Consider the following 21,221-nt stretch of genomic DNA (forward strand, 5'->3'; position numbering starts at 1 on the left):
TGCTCTTTCTCAGCATATCTTAATCCTTTCTATTGCAGGTGATTGGAGCTGCGGAGGAAGAAAATGGCAGTGTCTCGATAAGTGCAACCAGCACTCATGTCTTAATCATCAGAAAAAGAGGAATATTGGGGGCCTTTGAAAGGTGATTTAATCCTCTTGACTGAATCTGACATTTTTAAAATGTGGACAAAAGCAGTACAAATGTATCATATTAAAGCACAGATTAGTAAGAGGCGGCAGTTGTTTGTCAGGTCTAGTACAGTGGAGACGACGTGAAGGATGCCTGGAAGGGTCGGTGTGGACAGATGTGACCTGTGCCTCTGTGGCCTGCTGAGGACAACCCGAACAACAAAGAGACAGCACAATATGAAAAGCATACAGCCAGCGGATTCAACCAAACAAGCAGGTTCAAGAACATCCTTCAGCTCAAGAAGAAAAGACAGACACACACACACACACACACACACACACACACACATATTGTCTGGATCTTCACTCGGCACAGAAGGGAAATGCCTCTTGGATATAAGGACACGGCCAACATCATCAGCCTGGATAAAAACACGACTCCAAGGACAAAAACTGTCTCGTGAATTTTCCTTTGAGCAAACAGAGCAACGGAGGGAATGTTCTTTTGATAACTATGAAATCTTTGCTTTTGCTTTAATTTAATTCAATTGGTTTGGGTGTTTCACAGGCACTTGACTGGCGAGTTCAATTCTACTGACTCTTACCGACATTTACACTTGCGTTATCGTCGTTCATTATAACTCCATGCATTGAAGCCAGCCCGTACACTTGAAGAGAGATTGCTGTTGGAAATGCCTCCCTTGTTGTGCTTGGGAGCCGCAACACACATGTAAACTTCAAAATCCTAACACTCCTCTTCTTAGCACTTACAAAAAAAACAAAAAAAACAACAACAACAACAACAACAAAAAACCTTAATGAAATACACATATGATGTTCCCTCATGGTAACATGTGTAAATAGTAATTCTACATGAGAACAATCAGAAGACAAATTTTGACAAAAGCATTGTAATTACTGTATTTGTAAGTTAAAAAAACAGCCTCGTCTTTTCCCCCCTGGTGAATTCCTCACAATGACACACGGCAAGGCACAGGTTCAACACATGGAAAGAGTAATAGCACATCACCAGCCCCACCACAGAGTGCATAGACCAGAACCTCAAACCAGCTTCATGGTACGCTCACAAATGCTGACCTAATTGCCATGTAAGCTTTCACATTAAGTGTCATTTTTGACGTTGTGTGTCATTTTAGTGAGTTAATATTTCCCCTTGTCTATGCACGCTCATGCGTACGCGGACCACCGGTTAACAAAGGTCAGCTGGATGCAAGTACAAAAAAAAAGAAAAGAAAGGAAAATAGAGAAGGATGAAAGAGCATCAAAGTCCAAGAATTTGGTTTTACTAACCAGTCCTTCTCTCTCTAAAAAATATAATAGGAGGCAGAATTCCCCAAAAGGTGCATTTAGATGGATGCTCAGGCATCTGACTTTTAACACAACTCACCGTGAAGAACAGTAGATAATAGATGAATCATTTATGCATGGTACCAAATTTTTTTTTTTTTTTTTTTTGTAAACAACTTTGGCGTCCGCTTATGAAATGAGATGAATTGACAGCAGGCTAAAGAAAAGCACAACAAAAAGAAACCTTATTTTTGCGAACCACTGGGTTGCAACTTTGACATCTTCAGTACTGTGGACTGATGCCATGGCTCCTTTTCTCTGTTAGCATCATTAACTGAGTCGCAGCACCTCTAACGATACACATCAGCGATGGCGCTGTACAGCCGAGCACTGTAACAAAGTTATTCTACACCTCATATAATAGAATCTCTCCTCGACTTGATAAATCATCCGTCTAGTGCAATACACAGTGGTGGTTCTTATCTAACATTGCCCAGCAGAACTAGCTGGAGATAATTCAAACACTGAGCCTCTGTACTGTTGCCAGATTATCTCCGTGCACCCCCTCTTCAACACACACAACCCAAAATACACTGCTGCAGTGTGAAAACTTACAACAGCGTTACAGCCTCTCAGGCTCATCAGCCAGAGAAAGTGTGTTATTACATATTTCACTTGAAATATGATAAGGTGCACATTCAGACAATGGCTTTGTCGTATCCCTCATCAAGCTGGCTGTTTCCATTGACTGCATGATATTACACTGCACAGGGATCACCAATGGAGATCACACAGTATTTTTGGATTTGTTCTACTGCCTCCCATTATTTATTAAAAGTCAAATTTAATATATTTATTTATCTATTTATTTCGAGCGTGAATGTGCAACTGGATCACAGCAGTGTTTGCCCTGAAATCTGTATTCTCCAACTGCTTTCTAAAAAAGCATGCTCACATACAGTATTCTGTACACATGGATTATCATGTAGATCAGTAAGAATTTCGTGCTACCAACAGGCAAACACACACACACGCACATACACACAAATCATCGTCTTTATAGCATTGCTGTTTAGTCTCCTTGAGTGGTCATTATCCGCTTTTAATGCACATGAAACAAATGAAGAGCTGGTGTCCAAAAGGGAGAAATGCCAGTGTGTTAAAGACTTAATCTGAACACGATCCTTTACAAAGCAGCGTCACTTGTTTTCATTCTGTGCTGGCGAGTTTTCCTGAAATTGAGTATGTGGTATATCATTTGTAGTGTGTCCTGAAGCAGCAGAACAACAGAAAGAGCTTCACCTTGAAAGCGATGTCGGTACAACTTTGTCCGACATCTGATGTGAAAATTCTCTGACAGATGACATATTAAGCAATACTCAAGAAGAATTAGTGTACTAGAACCAACCTACCTATACATCAACCTAAGCAGTACAGCTTATTCAATATTTAATGTCAGTGAATGAGCATTACCCTCTGAGGGCTTCTTTAAGGCACAATACACTTTACACACAAGTCCTACCTTTTCCTTATCTACACTGTCATCTTCCAGCCTCATGTGATTCGCATTTTATGCATGTGACTCTTAAGGTTGTTTATTTGCCACAGCAATTCTGTCTCAGAGAAAGATGTTAGTTGAATCAAGAGAAATAAATAACTGAGAAGAACCCGTGCTTGAGTTCTGTGTCTGTACACTGGACATCTTTACTGTGTGTCTGTCATATTGAAGTTGGCGTCATGCTGCAGCTGTACGCAGTGTGTGTGTCACTGCTACATAAGATGTGAGAAATATTTCAAAATTCATCAAAGTCCTTGATATTTTCTTGAACTGAGCAGTGGTTTTATAAGACGTTGACACATTGGGTTTCTATAGTAAGTCATATAATCAATACTAAGTTTATATATGCATAGCTGCATGGAGAAATGTGTTTCAGTTAGTATCCATGCAGTATAAAATGAGTAGGGAAACATCCGATTATGCGAACCTAACAAACAGAATTTAGTCATTAGCTGCTTAAGGTTTTGTAATTTATTTGGAAAGTCACTGAAATCAGTTCATGTCATTATATAACAGCTTTTCATCAAGTGTCAGGTCAGACGTATCGACCACGCTCCACTGCATCTTTTATGCTTTTAGTGTGTTTATTTACTTATTTGCTTTTTAATGTTAACTCCCTAATGTTTGCTTGTTCAGTTAGCTACATAGCAAAGTTTCATATTAGCTAAGACCTACTCTATAACGTGAAAACCGTTTCTCCACATAGCATTTGACAAACACCTTTTACCACATCAGCTAACTAACTAACGTTTATAGATTACCTATAAAATGCCATTTGGTTAAAACCCACTGCTTCTTCTTCACATGTGAATGCAGAGGTTCACTGTGGAATCAAACTGATTGGGATGGGACAGCTAGCGGTCCTGACTTCTCCACAGGAGCTCACAGCATATCATAAAGAAGTTCAATCTGAGGAGCAGGCAGAGTTCTATCAAGGGTGCAGGATAACTAAAGCAGTTCACGAGCTTCCTTGGCTACTGACACAGAGGTCAAACCAGCCTTTATTCACAGCTCTTTCTACACAGCCTGGAATCTATAAATGAAATCTGTGAGAGGAAGAGATTTTATAACACTTAATTAAATGTCTGATCAAGCTCCAGCCATCCAGGCAGTTTCTGATTGCAGGTTAATGTCATTATTACGCAAATTACTGAAAAGGATTCAAATGAACGTCATGTATACATCCACTGAATGAAAAGCCAGTCTGGATCACTGCTGTGTGTTCTGACAGGACACGAAATGTCATGTTCACTGACGTGCGTGAACTTCGAGTGCTGCTGGTTGTGGCAAGGTGTCGGCACCCACGTAGACGAAGCTCACTGAGAAAGCCTCAGTCACGTCCTCCCCAGCTGCTCTCCCATCATCCTCCTCTCCTCGTCCACACTCCCCTCTCACCTCCTGTCCTCACTGGACATCAACAGACATGCCATAGTCAGGGCTGCTGGTGAACTGAATCTTACCATCTGTTTCCTGCTCTTCAAACACTATGACCTGTAATAAAGCAGAAAATTCCAGCTTAGCTGAGGTCGTGAAAGGACGGGCGGAGTGGGTGGCTGAACGTCAGCGTATGCACACCCACAGGAAAGAAAGTTGGGAAAGGCAAGGAGGAGAAACACAGACAACTTGTTCACACATGGTTTTAAAATGTGTCTTGGGCGACTGGATCACAAGTGGACGGCACTAAATACAAGCAGAAATGATCTCTTAGAGGCGATGTGATGTGTGAAACTGCCGGTGCTTTATCTTATGTAATGTAACACCGCAAACAGTTGTACAATATTTCCGATGAACTCACCCTGTGTAATTGATTTCACCTGGTTGCCAGGATGTAATTTTGTTTAGAATTTTGGCAAAGACATAATTACAGTTAAAAGTTAAAAGATCAAGCGAATTTCGAGCAGGCTTGACAATTCTGCTTTTAATTACACTTAAAGCAAATGACTCACACTTTGCTCATTTTCATTTGAAGTCATACAATATGTCCAAAAAATACACGGTGCATTCAGCGTGTCAAGGTTGTGCAGAGGGGCAGTGTAAACTAATCGCACAGTTTCATACAAGTCAAAATGAATGACTTTGGTGGCGTGTTTACACAGAGATGAACAATACAAATTTAGCTCTAATTTCAGACAAATGTATAAAAAGGAGCGCATGGAGATGAGACAGAGGTGCTGTACCTGGTTGTCCCCCCTGTGGAGCCAGGGGCCTGGGACATAGAGAGTTTGCTGAGGACCGATGGACCAGTAGCGTCCCAGATTCTTGCCGTTGACAAACACTACACCTTTGCCCCAGCCCTGTGAACACAACCAGTGACCGCTCACCATGACAGGCAGATTAAGCACAACAACCCACACAGCAGTCAACATCCTCATTATGCTCTCCAGCACACTGTAAAAAACACTATGTAATTAGAAGTTTTACCGTTCCCTTTATTGGTGAGACTTTGTCAAAATGCTGTAGTGCTGGCTGTCCTACTCACAGGGAGTTTGATAAAGGTGTCTTTAGGAGAACTGTTCACATAGAGTCTGGCCTGGAAAAAACCAGGGAAGGAGGGCCGCTGACGCATAGACATCCAGTGGCTTGAACTCTCAAGTCTGTAAAAGGACAATACATTGCACTTTTCATTTTGCTCAAATCCTTAAAAATGAAAACGTTTCACAATACTTCATATTTCACGGCATGAAAGCACAAACATCAGATCTGCAATGTACTTTTTAGATGCTTTCTGCTGCTATTTTTATCAAAATATTGTCCAGTCTTGACTTGTAGCTGGCCTGTCTTCAGTCTATAGTTATCACTTCACATGAATTTACAGAATATGTCTACAGTAAATGCTAAGTGAAAGTTTGCACATGCATGCCAGGGGAAATATTCCAATTTTGTTTTGCTTCATCCAAGTAAATGCAAAAGGTTGCCATAATAAGGCCAAACTTCATTCCTCAGGTATGCATTTTTACTGTCCTTCAGGCGATGACATTTTCAGAATGGTGCTGAGGCAAAGGAAACTACAATTTTTCAGCTTATGAAGAGAAAAGCTAAAAATGGCTGTAAAATACATCTAGATAGTGAATGAAATCGAATATAAACCTCTAAAAAACTAAAAGCTCAGCTAGCCCTATTGACTGATAATCTGTACAACAAATGAGTTGTGTAAAGAGTGTAATCAGTGGGGGAAAAAAAACTTGAAATTATGAGTGTCAACAAAGATTTTGCGATTGGGAGGGGATGTGGAAGATGTTTGACTTCCACCTGGTCGCCATGACCCTAAGCGTGCATGTGATGAGCTACCGCAACCGACGAATCTAAACCTGGCTCGATGTTAATCCCTCAGACCGTTCTATATTTTTCTGTCTGTATACATTCTGTGCTTGTTAGTTTGAGACGCATTTGTGTGCTCTGGTTGTTTGAGCCCCTGGAAGTGGCATATTTACTGCTTAAAAATCTTAAACTGTCAGACACATGGCACTAAGTCAAATTCAATTTACAATTAATTATATTTGAACCTCCCAGTTCCATGTGTGTTCCACCTCATATTACAAACGCGATTGTGCTGTCAACTTTTATTAGGAAAAAGTAAAAACCAGACTGATCTGCCCACTTTAATCCTTGTGACAAAAGGCAAAAGGTTCTACATCACGTTGAGCCTCTTGAACACTGTTAACAGCACAGATCTTAACTGACTGCAGGCGTAAAATCCACCTACTGCACTGCTTTTAATTTCAAATGTTTAACATGTGACGCTGAACTGGAGGGTTCTTTTCATTTCTGAGCTTTGCGACCATATTCCCACTGTAATTGTGTTAAGCAGAGAGATAATCAACTGGATTGAACCAGGAGCAGGCAGGTGTAATGACAGGGAAACACAAACATGGAAGGAAACTGGATTGTAATTGAAAGACACAAACCTGTTTACAAAGCCCGGCTTCATACCCAGACTATGAATAATGAAGTCTCGGAGGACGTGCTTGTTTAACTCGATATCTCCAACAAGACCTGAAAGGTGAGTCAAAGCTGCTTTAAGTTTGCTTATGGATCTTAAGACACTGTTAATTAGTTTCTTTCAAGGTCTCTAGTGAAAAAGATCATTCGACAAGACTGACTGAGCATCTCCAAAGCCATCAGTTTATCAAACAATTTGTACCTTTGCGCTGTGCATCCAGAGTTTTCCCATAATTCACTCTTCCACAGTTCTCCACCAATAAACTTAGAGTTCTTTTTCCCTTCGGTGGAAAAATACATAAAACATGAGGCAGTACTGACATACAGCCGTATTCATGGAACAAAGGAGTCAAAAATTCATTTCTGCTGGCCTGGTGTTAGCGATTCATCGAGGCCGGTCTGAGGTTCAAGTTAATAATTCAAACTGTTACACGCACGCGGTACCTTGCCATCAGGAAGAGAAAGTTCTTGCGTGTTATAATCCAGGATGCCCACAAAATGTTTGTCCACAAAAACCTGGGGAGGAAAGAAGGAAATATTTTGAAAAGCATTAATGTCTTGGTCTTCATGTTACGTTCAGTCTTCCAATTTCAATGCTCCTCAAACTGTTTGACTGTAACACCAGAGCAGCTGGTTGCAGACGGAGCTTGCTAATTGTATTCCACAAGTTCACTGAGCGGTGCTGTGATTTCTAACAGGCAGATAACAGCTCTCTCAATGTTCTCACAGAGAAAAGTGTAAGTGCGTGACTGCGGGCGCTTTACATTGGCGTCTGTCTTCCTGTCTTTACCAGTGCTCTGTCTCTGATGTTCTTCTTTGAGTTGAGGGATCCTCCGCTGGTGATGGTGGTCTCATACAGCGTGTAGCCGTAAGACTGACCATTATTATTGTTGACAGGGAGATTCTCCATGTTCACGGGCCTCACTGACTTCACAGGCTAAAAAAAAGAGAGGAGTTTAAGACAGACATAAGGTTTGGTGCTCCTACATTGTACCTTTAAAAACAGGTGTTCACTTGCTGCGGAAACATGCATTTTTGAGACTTATTTTCTGTTTACATGTTTGCTTTATTTAAAGTGAAAACACTCAGAATCTCAAAAGCACTCTCAATGCAGATGAGATCTTCCTGCTGCAAAATCTCCCACTTGCAAGATGGCTTCACCCAAAGTGATGATTTATCAAGCCTAATGAAGCTTTCCTGTCTGGCATTCAGAGCAATTCTTCTATTCAGCAGCAATCTTTCGCACACCCTTGGGAGGTGCATTATGCACTCTTCACAAGACAATAAACACTCCCTGCTATGACACGATTAAACACCTACTTCCAAACACACAGATACAATATCAAACTCGCACATCCCACTCAGTCTGTCTGAAGCCACTGAAGAGAAAACGCTCTTTTTAAACGAGGCCGTGTGGCTGGTCAGGGGCAAAGTAATTGTCGTCTCAGAGGGAAGCAAATTATGGCGATGTGGAGTGAATAATTAATGTTGTAAGCAACTGCCAGGCGTGCTACATCTGGTTGGAATATAAATGCCTCTGAAGAGCACGGTGTAAATTGCTAAAGTAGACTGGTGGACATGAAAGCGAACAGACGTGACGCCACCCTCCAAACAGGTTTTCTTAACCAACTCCTTTCTGTTGCGTTTATGTTGTATTTCCGCGAGAACTTGCTTTACAATCACAGAGCTGCACACAGTTGATTACTGCTGGTCCCTGAGCAGGCCACTAGTGCAGTTAGGAGGGAATGTCTTGCTCAGGGGCACGTCATCAGAAGTTGCTCATTCATGGAGGAGCAACTGCTCATTTACTCATTTACTTCCCTCCTCAGACTTTCTCAATAGGAATAGGAAATCAAGCAGGGGATGGACAATGGCTACAAGCTCCCACTTTTTTTTTAATCACAAAATAAATTGCTTCTATGGGGGGGCTGGTTTATGTCTACCTTTAATTTCTTATCATTTGACAAAATCACATCCTGGAAGATGTGCAGAGGATGTTGTTGGTTACGTATGACAATGTTTCATCAGAGCATACTCTTCAAAACCTGGTCAACGAAATGGAGATACGGGAAAGAGTCGCAATGAAGCTTTGTTTGAGGTAATCACGTGGGTGTATGGCAAGCTGAAGCACTGATAGATCTGGCATCAAGCAGAAAATATCAAAGCTAAATTTGATGAAACAACTGGTGCCAACAGGTTCAAGAGCACAGGTGATTATCTGTGTTATAGTTACCTAATGCTAGGGCTGTTTCCATCACCTGCTAATGCTGACTGACTGCATGATAAACAAGTAGACGGGATAATAAGGAGCTTGTGCCGCTATAACTGTGGGTACTGTAAACACACCAGTCCCAAGGCTGGGACAGGCTCCTCGAGGAGGGGAGGAGGAAACATTTTTGAGACACACGCAGACGATGAGGCTGAACATCCACATAGCAGCAAATTTTCTTTCTGTTTATTTGATTGGCTTTTGTGTATTACTTATCTCTGTTTTGAACACAGATGATGTTTACTATTTTTGTGCCTTGAATTTTGGCAGAAATGTTGTGCGTCAGTAGCTTACCTTGTCAGTGAAATGCAGAGTGTCCCACAGAGACAGGTGCTGCTGGATGACAACAGGCTGGTGTGCTCTCCTCTCCTGAAGAGAAGGCAATTCAGGGAGAGGCTGGGCTGAAAAACAAGGAGGAAAAATGAGGGTGGGTTGCAGGTTTGTCTGTATATCCATCCATTCAAGGGAATTTCATAATTGTTCCAACATGATATTTAACCCCCGATTCCAAAGAATGCTGTGTAATGCTGTACAGAAATAACAGAGAATGAGATGATATCCCAATCCTTTTTGACATATACTCAATTAACAACAGTACAAAGACAGTTTGTTTAATGTTTTACCTCAGCTTAGGCACCATGACACTCCTTCCCTGCCGTATATAAAGAGATTAAAACCAGCTCCACCACAATCAGCTACAACAGTAAAATGCTACACCCGATTCTCTAATGCTGGGATGCTGTGTAAACATAAATAAAACAGAATGAGATAACTTGCTAAACCTTTTTGATGTATACTCAATTGACAACAGCGCAAAGACAATATATTTTATGTTTTATCTCAACAACTTAATGGATTTTTTTTTTAAATGCATGCTTAAAAACATGTTTCAAACAAGTTGGGACAGGAGCAACAAAAGGCTGGGAAGGTTTTGGAATGCTTTGTGAATACATGATTGGATGAAGGATGTTACTACATGAGCTCAGGAACACTTCGTAAAACAGTTCATTTGCAAATGATTGTGTTCTGTTCTTATGTACATTTTACACAGCGTCCCAACATTTTGGAAACAGGGTTGTATACGTAGCCCACATGTCTACATATGTCCAATTAAAGAAAACTCAAAAATGCACATGAATCTATTTATTTTTCAGCATATGCAAATTCAGTCAGGAGCATTAAACATGGATATTTCTGATCTTCATAGAAATCTCTGAAAACTTGCAAAGGCATACACATTTGCATCTACACATTTACATCTGAGAGAAAGACAGAGAGCCAGACAAGGGCTGCTTTGTAAATTAAAACTGTAAACCATGTTAAGTCTACAGCGAGTACTGAAAAAATAAGTAGGATGACCTGAAAAACAATTCACTAAAATGCACAAAAAAGACACAGGATCTTCCTCTGAGCTGTTAAAGCACCGCAGACTGTCCCATTCTTCATTTTCTAAAGCCTATGAATCAGTCAGTACCCATCAGAAAAACATCCCGTCCCTTGGAAACTGAATCTCAGGCTCCTTTGGTGAGCCATGTCCTCCACAGCAGCATCCAGCTTGTGCTCCACGTTACAAAACAGCCTCTTTACAACAATTAACAGTGGTTGCCCGCGCCCTCTAACTGCTTTAAAAGGTGTTAAAGCATGCAGAGACACCAGAGGTCCCTCTGGAAAGGGCTTGACAGCATTTCCTTATCACCAAGTGGTAACAGCTGGATCACTTAAGGAGAGCTTGGAGGATAATGGCCAACACCTTTCCCCTAAATGGGTCTCCACAACGCTTACAAGCCATTGCCTTTGGTCGCGTATGTCATCTGTCACATATCAGAATGCATTGAAAAGAATGCATTTCTCTGAAACTATGTCACAGACTTGGAATTTTTCCACAACAAAGCGGTTATTATCCCAAATTATCCATATAATCCTGTGCAGAAGAGACCCTGGCAACATGTCGTTGGGTATGAAAAACATGCTGATAGACTTCATATTTACTCAGACTTAACATTTGACTTTGACATGTGGCAGAAGATGAATACTATAATATAAACTGGTTTAATATTATACACACTGCATTCTTGCAGTTTTTGACAGCATTGTGATAATAAGAAAACCCCCGAGCATACATGTCACAGGTCTACTTTGTGGTCCACACCGCTGTCAAAGATCAGTGTTCAGACTTTTGACAGATCAGCCTGAATCCATGGCAAGTTATGCCAAAACAGCAACACAGGGAAAAGAGTAACTGACACAATGTACATGATTTGACAACCAAACAATAACGAACTATCAAGCTGATCTAATTAAAGAATTAGGTCATGTGTTTGTGGTTGCTGAGGAGAACACAAAGCCTTCTCAGACTCACTTTCATATCCAGGCCACTGCTCATTGTTCAGCAGACTACAAAACATAAGGATGAATCACGCACAGGCAGCCTTTCAAACTATCTTCAATCACCACAACTCTGGGCAAATTATGACTTTGTTGTGCTGGATTCAATCCCAGATTGCCAAAAGCTACATTTCTAGCTCTGGCCACAAAACACTTGAGACTTCTGCCCCCAACCACAGACCCTTGTTTTACAAATAGAGAACATTGCATAAGCAATAAACACAATAAAAGGTCTGGTATGTAATTTTCACAGTGGGTGGTAATTGAGGGTCTTTGACTTGGGCAGAAATGTCACACACACGCACAAACATGCATGAACCCATATCTAATCCACGCTTGTAATCATATGCAAAGTTATCCTACTTTAGCCAACAGAAAGCAGGTTCTACAAGGAGAATTAACTTAAGTGGGGAGATGAAAGGGAAAAGAGAGAAAGAGAGACAGAAGATGTGGGGCCCGTCTCGGCAACAACACACAACACTCACTGTGGTAGAGGCTGAATAAATTCCTCAGAAGATGGTACTTGGTGGTGTAATCCCCAGCCTCGGATAATGGAGCATCGTAATCTGAAAGATAATGCGCTATCAGAACAGTGGGCTCAGGAGCCAGAGGGAGAGGCAGAGATGCCTCTTACCGTGGCAGATGCTTTCACTATGCTCCCCTATCAAACATTTTGAGACAGCAGTGGGCTGAGACACATTTTGGGTTATCTTGACAGAAAATGGAGCCGTTTGAGGCAAAAAAAGGTAAAGGGTGTTCAGAGGAGTAAACACAGGTATGAAGACTGAAGGTCAGAGGCGGTCTTCCCTACAGAGGAGCAGTTTTCTGAATTCTCCTCTTTTCTCAAGAACGAGGTCATTGCAATGTTACATACCCTAGAGGAGGATATAAAACCCATTGTACCATCTTAATTTACATTTCCCATGCATTTTATTAGGTAATGAATTCATTAATGTGCACTGCATATTCAAATTTCAGAGCAGCTGAAGGTCAGAGGCCCAGGAGTAGGGATAGCGCCATCTATGGACATTTAAAGTAGCCCAATCGTGTTTTAATACTATTCAATTGGACTTTAAGAATTTAAGGTAAAATCAGCAAAAGCATAAGTCATTGTGAATATGGGTCTCGCTATCAAAATGCAGTTTTGTGTAGTAACTCACAGGACATTTTGTTAATTCCAGTGTCACAAAATGCAGGTGAAAAACGGATTCACCTCACATACCGTAGCTTGTTACCATAGGTTTAGGTGCTGGTATTCCAACAGCAAACGCCCCATTCATGAAGCCAAAGTTTGTCCCTCCGTGGAACATGTAGAGGTTGATGGACATGTCCTGTTTAAGGATCTCTGTGACTACGGGCACCATGTCTGTCAAAGACAGTTCAAGAAGCAAAACAGATCCCATTTACTACAGAAAGTCTGCATTTTAGCTTAATTATTCTGATATACCAGGTGATTAAATCAGAGAATGACAAAAGGAAAGATAAACATCAACATGCACGAGTAATAACTTAACTTAGCTTTAACAAGCCAAAGCCACTGTTTCAGTAATCCTATCACCCTCAGTTTGACTGCATTTGAAACATAGGCAGCCCTCTACCTCACATCCTATTACAGGTGACTATAATTCATTACAGGGCTATGCTCACACATCCATAAAATATTGCCTACCTCCCTGCACAAATTAACTACCTATATTTTGCAGCAAACCGAGCAGAGCAAGTAATTAAGTATTCAAATTGGACTTTAACAGTCAAATTGAACCAACTTTAATGATTTGAATGAAGGGCATCGGCCTCGGTGAATAACAATGGAGCAGGGTGAGTGACAGAGCCGGACTCGGTCGGTTTCATGGTGGTGGTACTAGCTGTGACCAGCTGCTGGGTGTGTTGCAGTCTGCAGAGCACTGAACTGTCAGGGACATGAATCCCCTCTGAATATTCCAGCGTTCATTTCATAGCTGTGACACTTTTCCGCGTGGTGAGGGACCCTTTTTTTCCCCTCCCTTTCTCACTGCGGAGAAGATACATAAGGAAGCCCTTTTTCATTTTCAGAACATTTTTTGGCTGCTGGGAATGACAGAGAGGGGGAAGAGGAAGCTTGAGGCTCTGCACTGTGTGTTTGAAACAGAGGTTTCTGAGAGCACTCAAGATGGTGATAGCAGGGTGTGTGATTTCCATTGATCTTTACGATCTGGAAATCGTGGTGCTATCATGTATGTCACATCTGTACATCATACAAACAATATCACCCTCCTGGCTGAAGCAAGTGGACCCTGTTATACGGCTGTATGTGGCTTATACTGTGGAGCACAGCAGGCGGCTCTTTTACATGAATATTGCATGAGGACCCTTGATGCTTTGAGGTATGAATAACAACAGCCAGGACAACCTAAAGAGCTTATGGGATATGGGTTTGACAATTCATTGACAATTTTTAAAATCCATTGTTTATTGAGCACAAATGGAAACATATGACGCCGTTCTCTTTCTATATGTTTGCAGATTAGATGTGTTTAGATCATGGGTGGTTGGTCGAGCAAAAATGAGCAATTTGAAGACATCACCGTGAGCTGTGGGATGTCGTGAAGGACTTCATCACACAAAATAAGATAAACTATCCCTTTGTACGATATTTAAAAATACAAATGACCACCTTTTAAATTCTGATCTCCTTCTAATGAAGACTTTTAGTCTATAATTGAGTCACACTCCCTCATTTTCTCAATACATGTAATAAGAATATTCCAGCCTGCTTTTGATGCAGATCAATTTGTTTCAAGTATTTTCTGAAATCAAGCTTAGTTTTTGTATTATTCCAGTGCAACAACACAGCTTATAATTTACACACTTCACTGTGCCTTATAAGGCATTGAAGCATAGAACTCATTGTGAAGAACACAATGACGCTGTATGTTCCCATCAACTGAAACGCCATTTAATGCAGCCAAGGGCAAGACTATGCTTGTGTATATGTGCAGCTACAGCACACATGCGAGCACGAGATGAACGTGACTCCTACAAAGATGAACACCTTCACCTGCCTTCAGTACAGTCAGCCGGAATCAGTGGAGCACATCTTTGAACAATCCTCTACAAGGAAGTGTTTGAAATCTAGCCTCTGAACATCAAACACAACATGTCCCAGGGACAAAGTTAAGAGGACAGCACATGGACTCTGGTTGGTGATAATTGGCTCACAGCCAACCATGCGTGAAAAGTATATAAATCTCAAACAAAGCCACAAAACAAGGAGGAAATGACCATATGTTAAGCTGTACATCCCAGCTGCACTGAGTGGGCTTTCTGCCTTTGTCGAAGGAATCATAGCATTAGACAGACTGTCTGACATTCAGTCTGGAGAATTCATCTCCCACAGCCCCCATAGCAGTGAGTTCGTCCTTACCCTGTCTTTCTTTTGGCACGGAGGCTGTCTTATTCTTAGCTATAAAGGTTTGTCTTAAGCCTCTTTTACCCTAAGGCGCTGGCACTCTGTCTTACCCTCAAGACTGTCTGTTTAACCACCAGTCTCAAATTAGCCAGTATTATCGACCTTCTGTACAGAAAGAAACTGCTTCACCCTCAACAAAGAATCCATCAGCAGACACCCTGTCTTACTGTCATGTGAACACCTGCCTTTCTCTTATCAGGGATCCTATAGAATTCTCTATAAAGAACCTGTCTACCCATCTTAAGTCTGTCTTACCCTCAGCTGTGTATACATGATGAAGCTCCCCCCAGAGATCAAACCAACCAGACCAGTACTCCATCACCATCTTAGGCTTCTGAGGCTAGTGGAAGGAGAAATGGTTCAGTTTTACAGCAGGATTGGAAAGCAACACACACTCAATTAAACAATACAGTTTCTTTCACTGCACTAGCACAAACCTTGAACAAATTGTGTATAAAGATTAAAGATATTCTTTAATCCTATTCAGGGTGGGTAAGTAAATATCCCTAAATTGTCACATGGATTTACCTGGCCAGTCTATCCACCTGGAAAGACTGCTAATGATGTGTCTGTTTGATGTAAAGTCTGATGTTTGATTAGATCAGAAAACTAGTAAAGACTGACTCCAAATGAAATAATAATGAACGATGAAGGCAGTAGCACACAAATAATACTCACTTGTATTCCATCTAGATACTTGATGTCATTTGGGTTCAATTTCTGGAAGTTGATGGTTTCTAGTGCTTCAGATAAATAAGGGTAGAATAATACTGTTAATACACAACAATGATGAAGAATAACAGTTCAACACAACACCAAACATGCTTTGCTGCAGAGGTCTTTTGCTGGCTACAAAGTGTTCTATGGAATTATTGATTAGATGTACTTAAACCCTGTTATTCTTATTAATTTTGTCATTAAAGCACCATCAGTTGTTCCACATAGCACCTTGAACCTCCACATAAACAAAATTCTGAGTGAAGAACAGCCTTATTATGGCTTTAACAGTGGTTTTAAATGCAGCTGCATTAAAACAGCAGGTGTGTCAAGGAGAAAAAAAAAAAGATAAGACTCTCTTACATCAGGAAAAAGTGCAAGCAGAAAGAAAAACTTTCTGACACAACAGAGAATCCTTTGTGTGTAGAATTTGGTTCTGAAGTGCAGCTGCATGACACTGGGCGCAGAGCTCTTGTCATACACACCAACCATCATACTGTATATGTGTGTGTATTTGTTTGGGTGTGTCTGTGCACAGTCTTGTTTGTCTGGTGGCCTATCTGACAATACCTCCTTTCACTCCTCCAAGCTTAAGTCCGTCCTTGTTGTCTGAGGTCAGCAGCAGCTCTGTGACGCCCCTCGACAATAACGCCTGGGGGGGGGTTATGATACACTTTCATTACTTACTTTACTTGTATTATGCACTGTCACCTATGAGCTACCAATTATTGTTTATATCAATTTAAAATGCTGTTTCTTACCTCCTTGATGAAAGGCATGTACTCTTTGTCTTTGGCATAGGAGCCATATTCATTCTCCACTTGAACTGCGATAACTGGGCCACCCTTTGAGTACTGCGCATTAATTAGCCAATGAATAGAGGACACATATTAGATCTTGGCACCAGTTCTTAACCATCCCTACCGTCAATACAGCTGAATTTTAAAAACTCTGTGAAATGGAAATCACAGCTTATTCAATGAGGCATGCAGCTGATAAAAAGAAAACACGGCTGGGAGGACACAAATTGAACAATGTTGGTGGGTATGGTGTAATGCCAGCAATGGTTACCACATGGTCAACAGCAGCTAGTTACTGCAGTTTTTTATGGAGGTGGTAAGAAAAATATTGCATACAGGGGTAAAATATTGCAAATGTAAGGATGCTATCTTTTTGGGTTTGGATACTTTTTTAATTGCATGCATGCTGACAGTCTTTAAAAGATGAATTGACATAGGTTTTTATGCATGTAACCATGATAACTCAGAATATGAAATTGGAAAAATCTGCCTATTCTGGGCATGTACATGTATTTTAGTTGTACTTCTATTAAATATTTGGCCCCATTTATTTTTTGGAGTATATCTTACAGTGTGTGCACATCAATTCAATTACTTTTAGTAAAGTACCTGATGTGGAACTACTCTTTTCAAGAGCTGATTAAAAAAGGAGTTGACTGCATCAGTGAATCCTGGGTAGGTCGTTCTCAGTCTCATGTTTGGATCCCGTAGTAGCCAACTGCAAAGAAATTACAAAAAAGCCTTTAAAATGTCCGCAAAAGTAAAGCATCAACTTCTTCAAAGTGCCGTGCTGTAAACCCCCTTTAGGTTTTTAGCTATCAAAGATAATCGCACCAAAATAAGCACGACTGTCATAAAATGTGGTGTAGAGGAAGCCGTGTGTCAGTGCGTCCCCCGAGAAACACTCTGTTTTGATGACTATCAAATAAATATTACCTCAACCTCACATTCCCTGAGGGCAAAACTACTACTTCTAGTCTTTTTCCCTCCAACATTCACCCCATTATCTGTTCAAATCTATTTTGATTAGAGAATTAAATGAATTCATCCTTTCAGGGAGATATGCCTGTCAGATTTAATTACTGTTCTCACTAATACCTCAACAAAACTCCGCTAAATCATCACTGCCTTTCATCTGAGTGGCACTGTCAGTGGTTAACTAAAAAGGTGTATGGACGGAGGGCGTCCTGCACTGTACAGATAATAAAACCCTTTGAGGCAGCTTGTGATTTGTGATTTTGGCCTACATAAATAAAATTTGATAGGACTTGAATTTACATGATGCATGATGACCTCTAATCAGAATATGTAAAAGCCCTGTTGTCTTTGTGTCATGTACTGTGCAGCACTGTGAGGCGGACCAGTCCCAAATAGAAAACAAATTATTAGCAACACATGTGGCGAAAGTGGCCAAAAAGATGACAGAGACAGCATACTTGAAATAATTCACATAATTAAACTCTGAGTTATTTACAAGAGTTGAATGGATTTAGCCAGCAGCAAAGATACAGCTAACAAACAGATTACCTGACTGAACAATTCATTTCCAAGCCAATTTAAGGGATTAATTTAGCACCCCGCTAGCTATTTTTAAATAATGCATTACGATATTACTATGGCTGTAAGGTTGATCCAAAATATCTGCAAACGTAACACTTAATTGTGGCTCTGTGATTCTTACCTGGGGAGCCCCCCTAAGTCCCACTCAGCACAGATGTATGGCCCCGGACGCAGAATCACCCAGAGGCCCAGGCTGGCTGCGAGGCGGAGGTAAGCTCTAAGAGAAGGATACAAAATGAGCAAGAAGGTGCTGTCAACAGGCTCTATTTATCATCAGTGCAGCTAAAATGTTTACTGCAGCAGATCTAAAGCAGGGACAGATCATCATTCTCTATTCAAAATAAAGGAGATGCTCACTTGCAAATGACATATCATTCAAAATATTTCACTCCTTTTATTTTTTCATTTTCACATTTTTCTTTTTCTTTTATAGCATGAAACTTGACAGCAGGCAACAAAGCTGATGGATCCATTCCATCATAATCAATAAATTAAGAATTACTGATACCGGCCGCCTGAGCAAACAACTAATTAATTTCTTAAAAGTAACGTACACCCTCTTTCGCAGCATCAAATTATTCAAGACAGTGGCAATCTAAGGCCTTCTGCAATGCAACAGTGCCATCTGCAGGAGTTCACCTGCTCTGAGTCTGAGTCTCAGACTGTCTTTCCTTCATTGTCCCTTACTCTAAATCCAGCTGATCCTCAAAGTGGAAAACCCCTCGCTCAGGCTCGTGCAGGTTCCACGGCACATACCTGGAAAAAAGAACGCAATAAAACAGATTTTTGTGCGTGTGCTTTTAGTATTTTAGCGTAACTACTATGTCTTTACTGTTTTCTTGCAAAAGTACTTCATGAAAATGACCTAAGAATTTTCTTTTGTGTACTCTGCTTTGCTCAGATTTTATTTGATCTACGCATGATCTTCCCCATAAAACATCTATCTGACACTGTTCATTCTCGTGCCTCAAGGTACATTACATTTTACCAGCCGTGAGCTGCAACCTACGTTGTGAGAGTATTGAGGCCACAGGCCTTCATCTTCAGCAGACGGTCCTCCCAGTACGCTCTGGGGACACGGAAGTAATGGATGGAGCCTCCAAGGATGCGGAAGGGTTTTCTCTCCAGAGTGAACTGAGACGAGTTGGCCCTCAGACCCTCCACACGACTCATTCTTCTCACTTCAGGGTGATTCCTACGGGGCAAATACAGTTCACAACTGAAAAACGAACTTGTTGAAGCAGTGCAGCTGGATCAAAGGCCATGAATATATTTCAGACATGTTTCTACAATTGGAAGCGAGCTTGTGAATTAATATTTAAGACCAGTTACACCTGTTCAGTAATCGCTTTCATGGAAATCAGGGTGGTAAGAGGTAGCTCTTGTGACAGGTGTGCCCTTCATGTGTTATCGCTGCATTTGAAAGCAAACAGGAGAGGCACAACTCGGGCCTAACGCCAAGAGCATGCTCTGGGTCATCCTGTTACACAGCTCCCTTCCACCTGTTCAGAATTCTGCATAATGATAAAACAACAGCTCACTGTGATCAGCAGATATGATGTGCATTCACTTGCACTTGACGCACACCTCGAAACCGGACACACTGAGGTCTGACACAGTGGCAGGTAACTTATTACGTGTATTGATGTTCAATGTCCACAGTCCAACAGGTGAGCCAGGTGACAGCTCACAGGTACCTAGTTTGTTTGTTTTTTTTAGAGTGGAGCTGAGTCCTGAATACAGGCAGTGATAAAACCAAGTGCAAATCATTAAAGATCAAGTCAGGAGCCATGCAGGAGCTGGACCAAAACGCAGTGGGCGGATAATTCGTCTTCATGCATAACTCGTATAAGGAGTTGGCGTCTGTTTTTTTAGGTCTTCCTTAAGGCTCACGTTAGCTGCTGAAATGTTTCTCTTACCTTGTTAACCGATAAGCAAATATCGCCCCGACAGCGAAACACAGCAGGAGAAAATATCTTTGTTTTAGTGACAGCCGGAGCCAAAGCATTGGCAAGCTGTCCATTGGCAACAACCACACGACTTCAAGTCCACGACCTTGTTCTGTTTCTTGTGTTTATGAATCCTGTAATACAAGTTAACGGTATGCTAACCTACGTATGCTAACCTTGTTTCGCAGAACCTGTCAAAACTGACATGATAGCGCCAATTAACATAAGTTAAGATACCCTATATTCATACAACGCCAGGATTTTCATAACGTTACTTCCGGAATAAGTAACTCAAGCGTGACAAATGAAAGGTAGCTTCTCCTTGCAGTTGCTAATATTATCAGTGTTTTGTGTCAGAGTGAGCTAGCGGTAACGTTAGTTATCCAAAAGTGCACACAAACACCCGCCTGTGCTGCTGCAGGGACCGTCACACAGTTAACGAAGCTGGAAAAAACGCAGAACATGGAAACTGTCAAAACGTCCCTTATCATCATCATTATTATTATTAGGATAATTGTTGTACATAAAAAACGACACATTGCTTCCAACAAGAGCATTATTACTACTAAACATGTCCTTGAAATCCCCCCTATGACTGTCATGAATCAGAGAATATAAATGTTTTCTTTTTTTTATTCCTATTGCATTTCCTAAATTGAAAGTTAATATTGCTTTTACAATCCATACTTAGATATCACCATTCTCCAGCTCCTTTTTAGTGACTCTTTTTGTCCTCCACATTTGGGCAAATAAAAAGAGTACAGTGTGCCCCACAGTGTCCTTCAGGTGGCAGCCATCACAGTTCCCAGAATGCTCTAATGAGGAATAAAATTCATTTTCATCTCCTGTTCTCATTTTTTTTGACCAATTATTCTGCTTTAAACATGCTTATTTTATTTCATTTTATATGTGCTATATGATATCCTCTTTTGACTTGCTATCCCAAATCCCTGCAGTACAGGATAACAATATATCTGATTTCTGACCACCTGCCCACTGGCATTGCAATTCACATCACCTCGCAGCTCCCTGTAGAAGACGGACCCTTATTTTTAGTCTGTGACTGAATGTAGAACCAGAGCAGGGCATCAGTACACTCTTTATGTAAACTATAGCATTACTGTTTACAATGTAATGCCTCCCTTCTCTAACTGAGTGC

General features: G+C 41.0%; 2 protein-coding genes across 3 annotated transcripts in view; one reads left to right on the top strand and one right to left on the bottom strand.

Annotated features, from left to right (window-relative positions):
• The window catches only part of b3gat1a (beta-1,3-glucuronyltransferase 1 (glucuronosyltransferase P) a), a 77,239-nt gene extending 75,841 nt beyond the window's left edge, over positions 1 to 1,398 (top strand). For both annotated transcript variants that reach the window (XM_070969820.1, XM_070969819.1), the window contains one exon: positions 39 to 1,398. The gene's annotated coding sequence lies outside the window, so the exon portion shown is untranslated. The remainder of the gene's footprint in view (positions 1 to 38) is intronic.
• A 207-nt stretch (positions 1,399 to 1,605) lies between these two features.
• Positions 1,606 to 20,467, bottom strand: LOC139335995 (beta-galactosidase-1-like protein 2). The gene is made up of 19 exons (XM_070969817.1): positions 20,033 to 20,467; positions 19,123 to 19,308; positions 18,801 to 18,869; positions 18,235 to 18,330; positions 17,163 to 17,271; positions 16,515 to 16,607; positions 16,324 to 16,405; positions 15,715 to 15,779; positions 15,292 to 15,376; positions 12,811 to 12,954; positions 12,074 to 12,154; positions 9,498 to 9,604; positions 7,725 to 7,871; positions 7,379 to 7,450; positions 7,137 to 7,215; positions 6,901 to 6,988; positions 5,475 to 5,589; positions 5,173 to 5,289; positions 1,606 to 4,486 (listed from the first exon to the last, which is right to left on the bottom strand). The coding sequence occupies exons 1-19, from the start codon at positions 20,134 to 20,136 to the stop codon at positions 4,400 to 4,402; spliced, it is 1,926 nt and encodes a 641-aa protein (XP_070825918.1). The 5' UTR covers positions 20,137 to 20,467; the 3' UTR covers positions 1,606 to 4,399.
• Between the last annotated feature and the right edge of the window lie 754 nt (positions 20,468 to 21,221).

The sequence above is a fragment of the Chaetodon trifascialis genome, chromosome 9 (genome assembly GCF_039877785.1).
Source record: "Chaetodon trifascialis isolate fChaTrf1 chromosome 9, fChaTrf1.hap1, whole genome shotgun sequence".
Lineage (NCBI taxonomy): Eukaryota > Metazoa > Chordata > Actinopteri > Chaetodontiformes > Chaetodontidae > Chaetodon > Chaetodon trifascialis.

Bases quoted from the DNA above. Each gene is read 5' to 3' on its own strand.
- LOC139335995 (XM_070969817.1), bottom strand. From the start codon at position 20,136: ATGGACAGCTTGCCAATGCTTTGGCTCCGGCTGTCACTAAAACAAAGA. The intron at 17,272-18,234 runs GTAAGAATCACA...ATTTCTTTGCAG, and splicing joins GACTTAGGGGGGCTCCCCAG to TTGGCTACTACGGGATCCAA. The intron at 5,590-6,900 runs GTTTGTGTCTTT...GTCCTTTTACAG, and splicing joins AAGCCGGGCTTTGTAAACAG to ACTTGAGAGTTCAAGCCACT.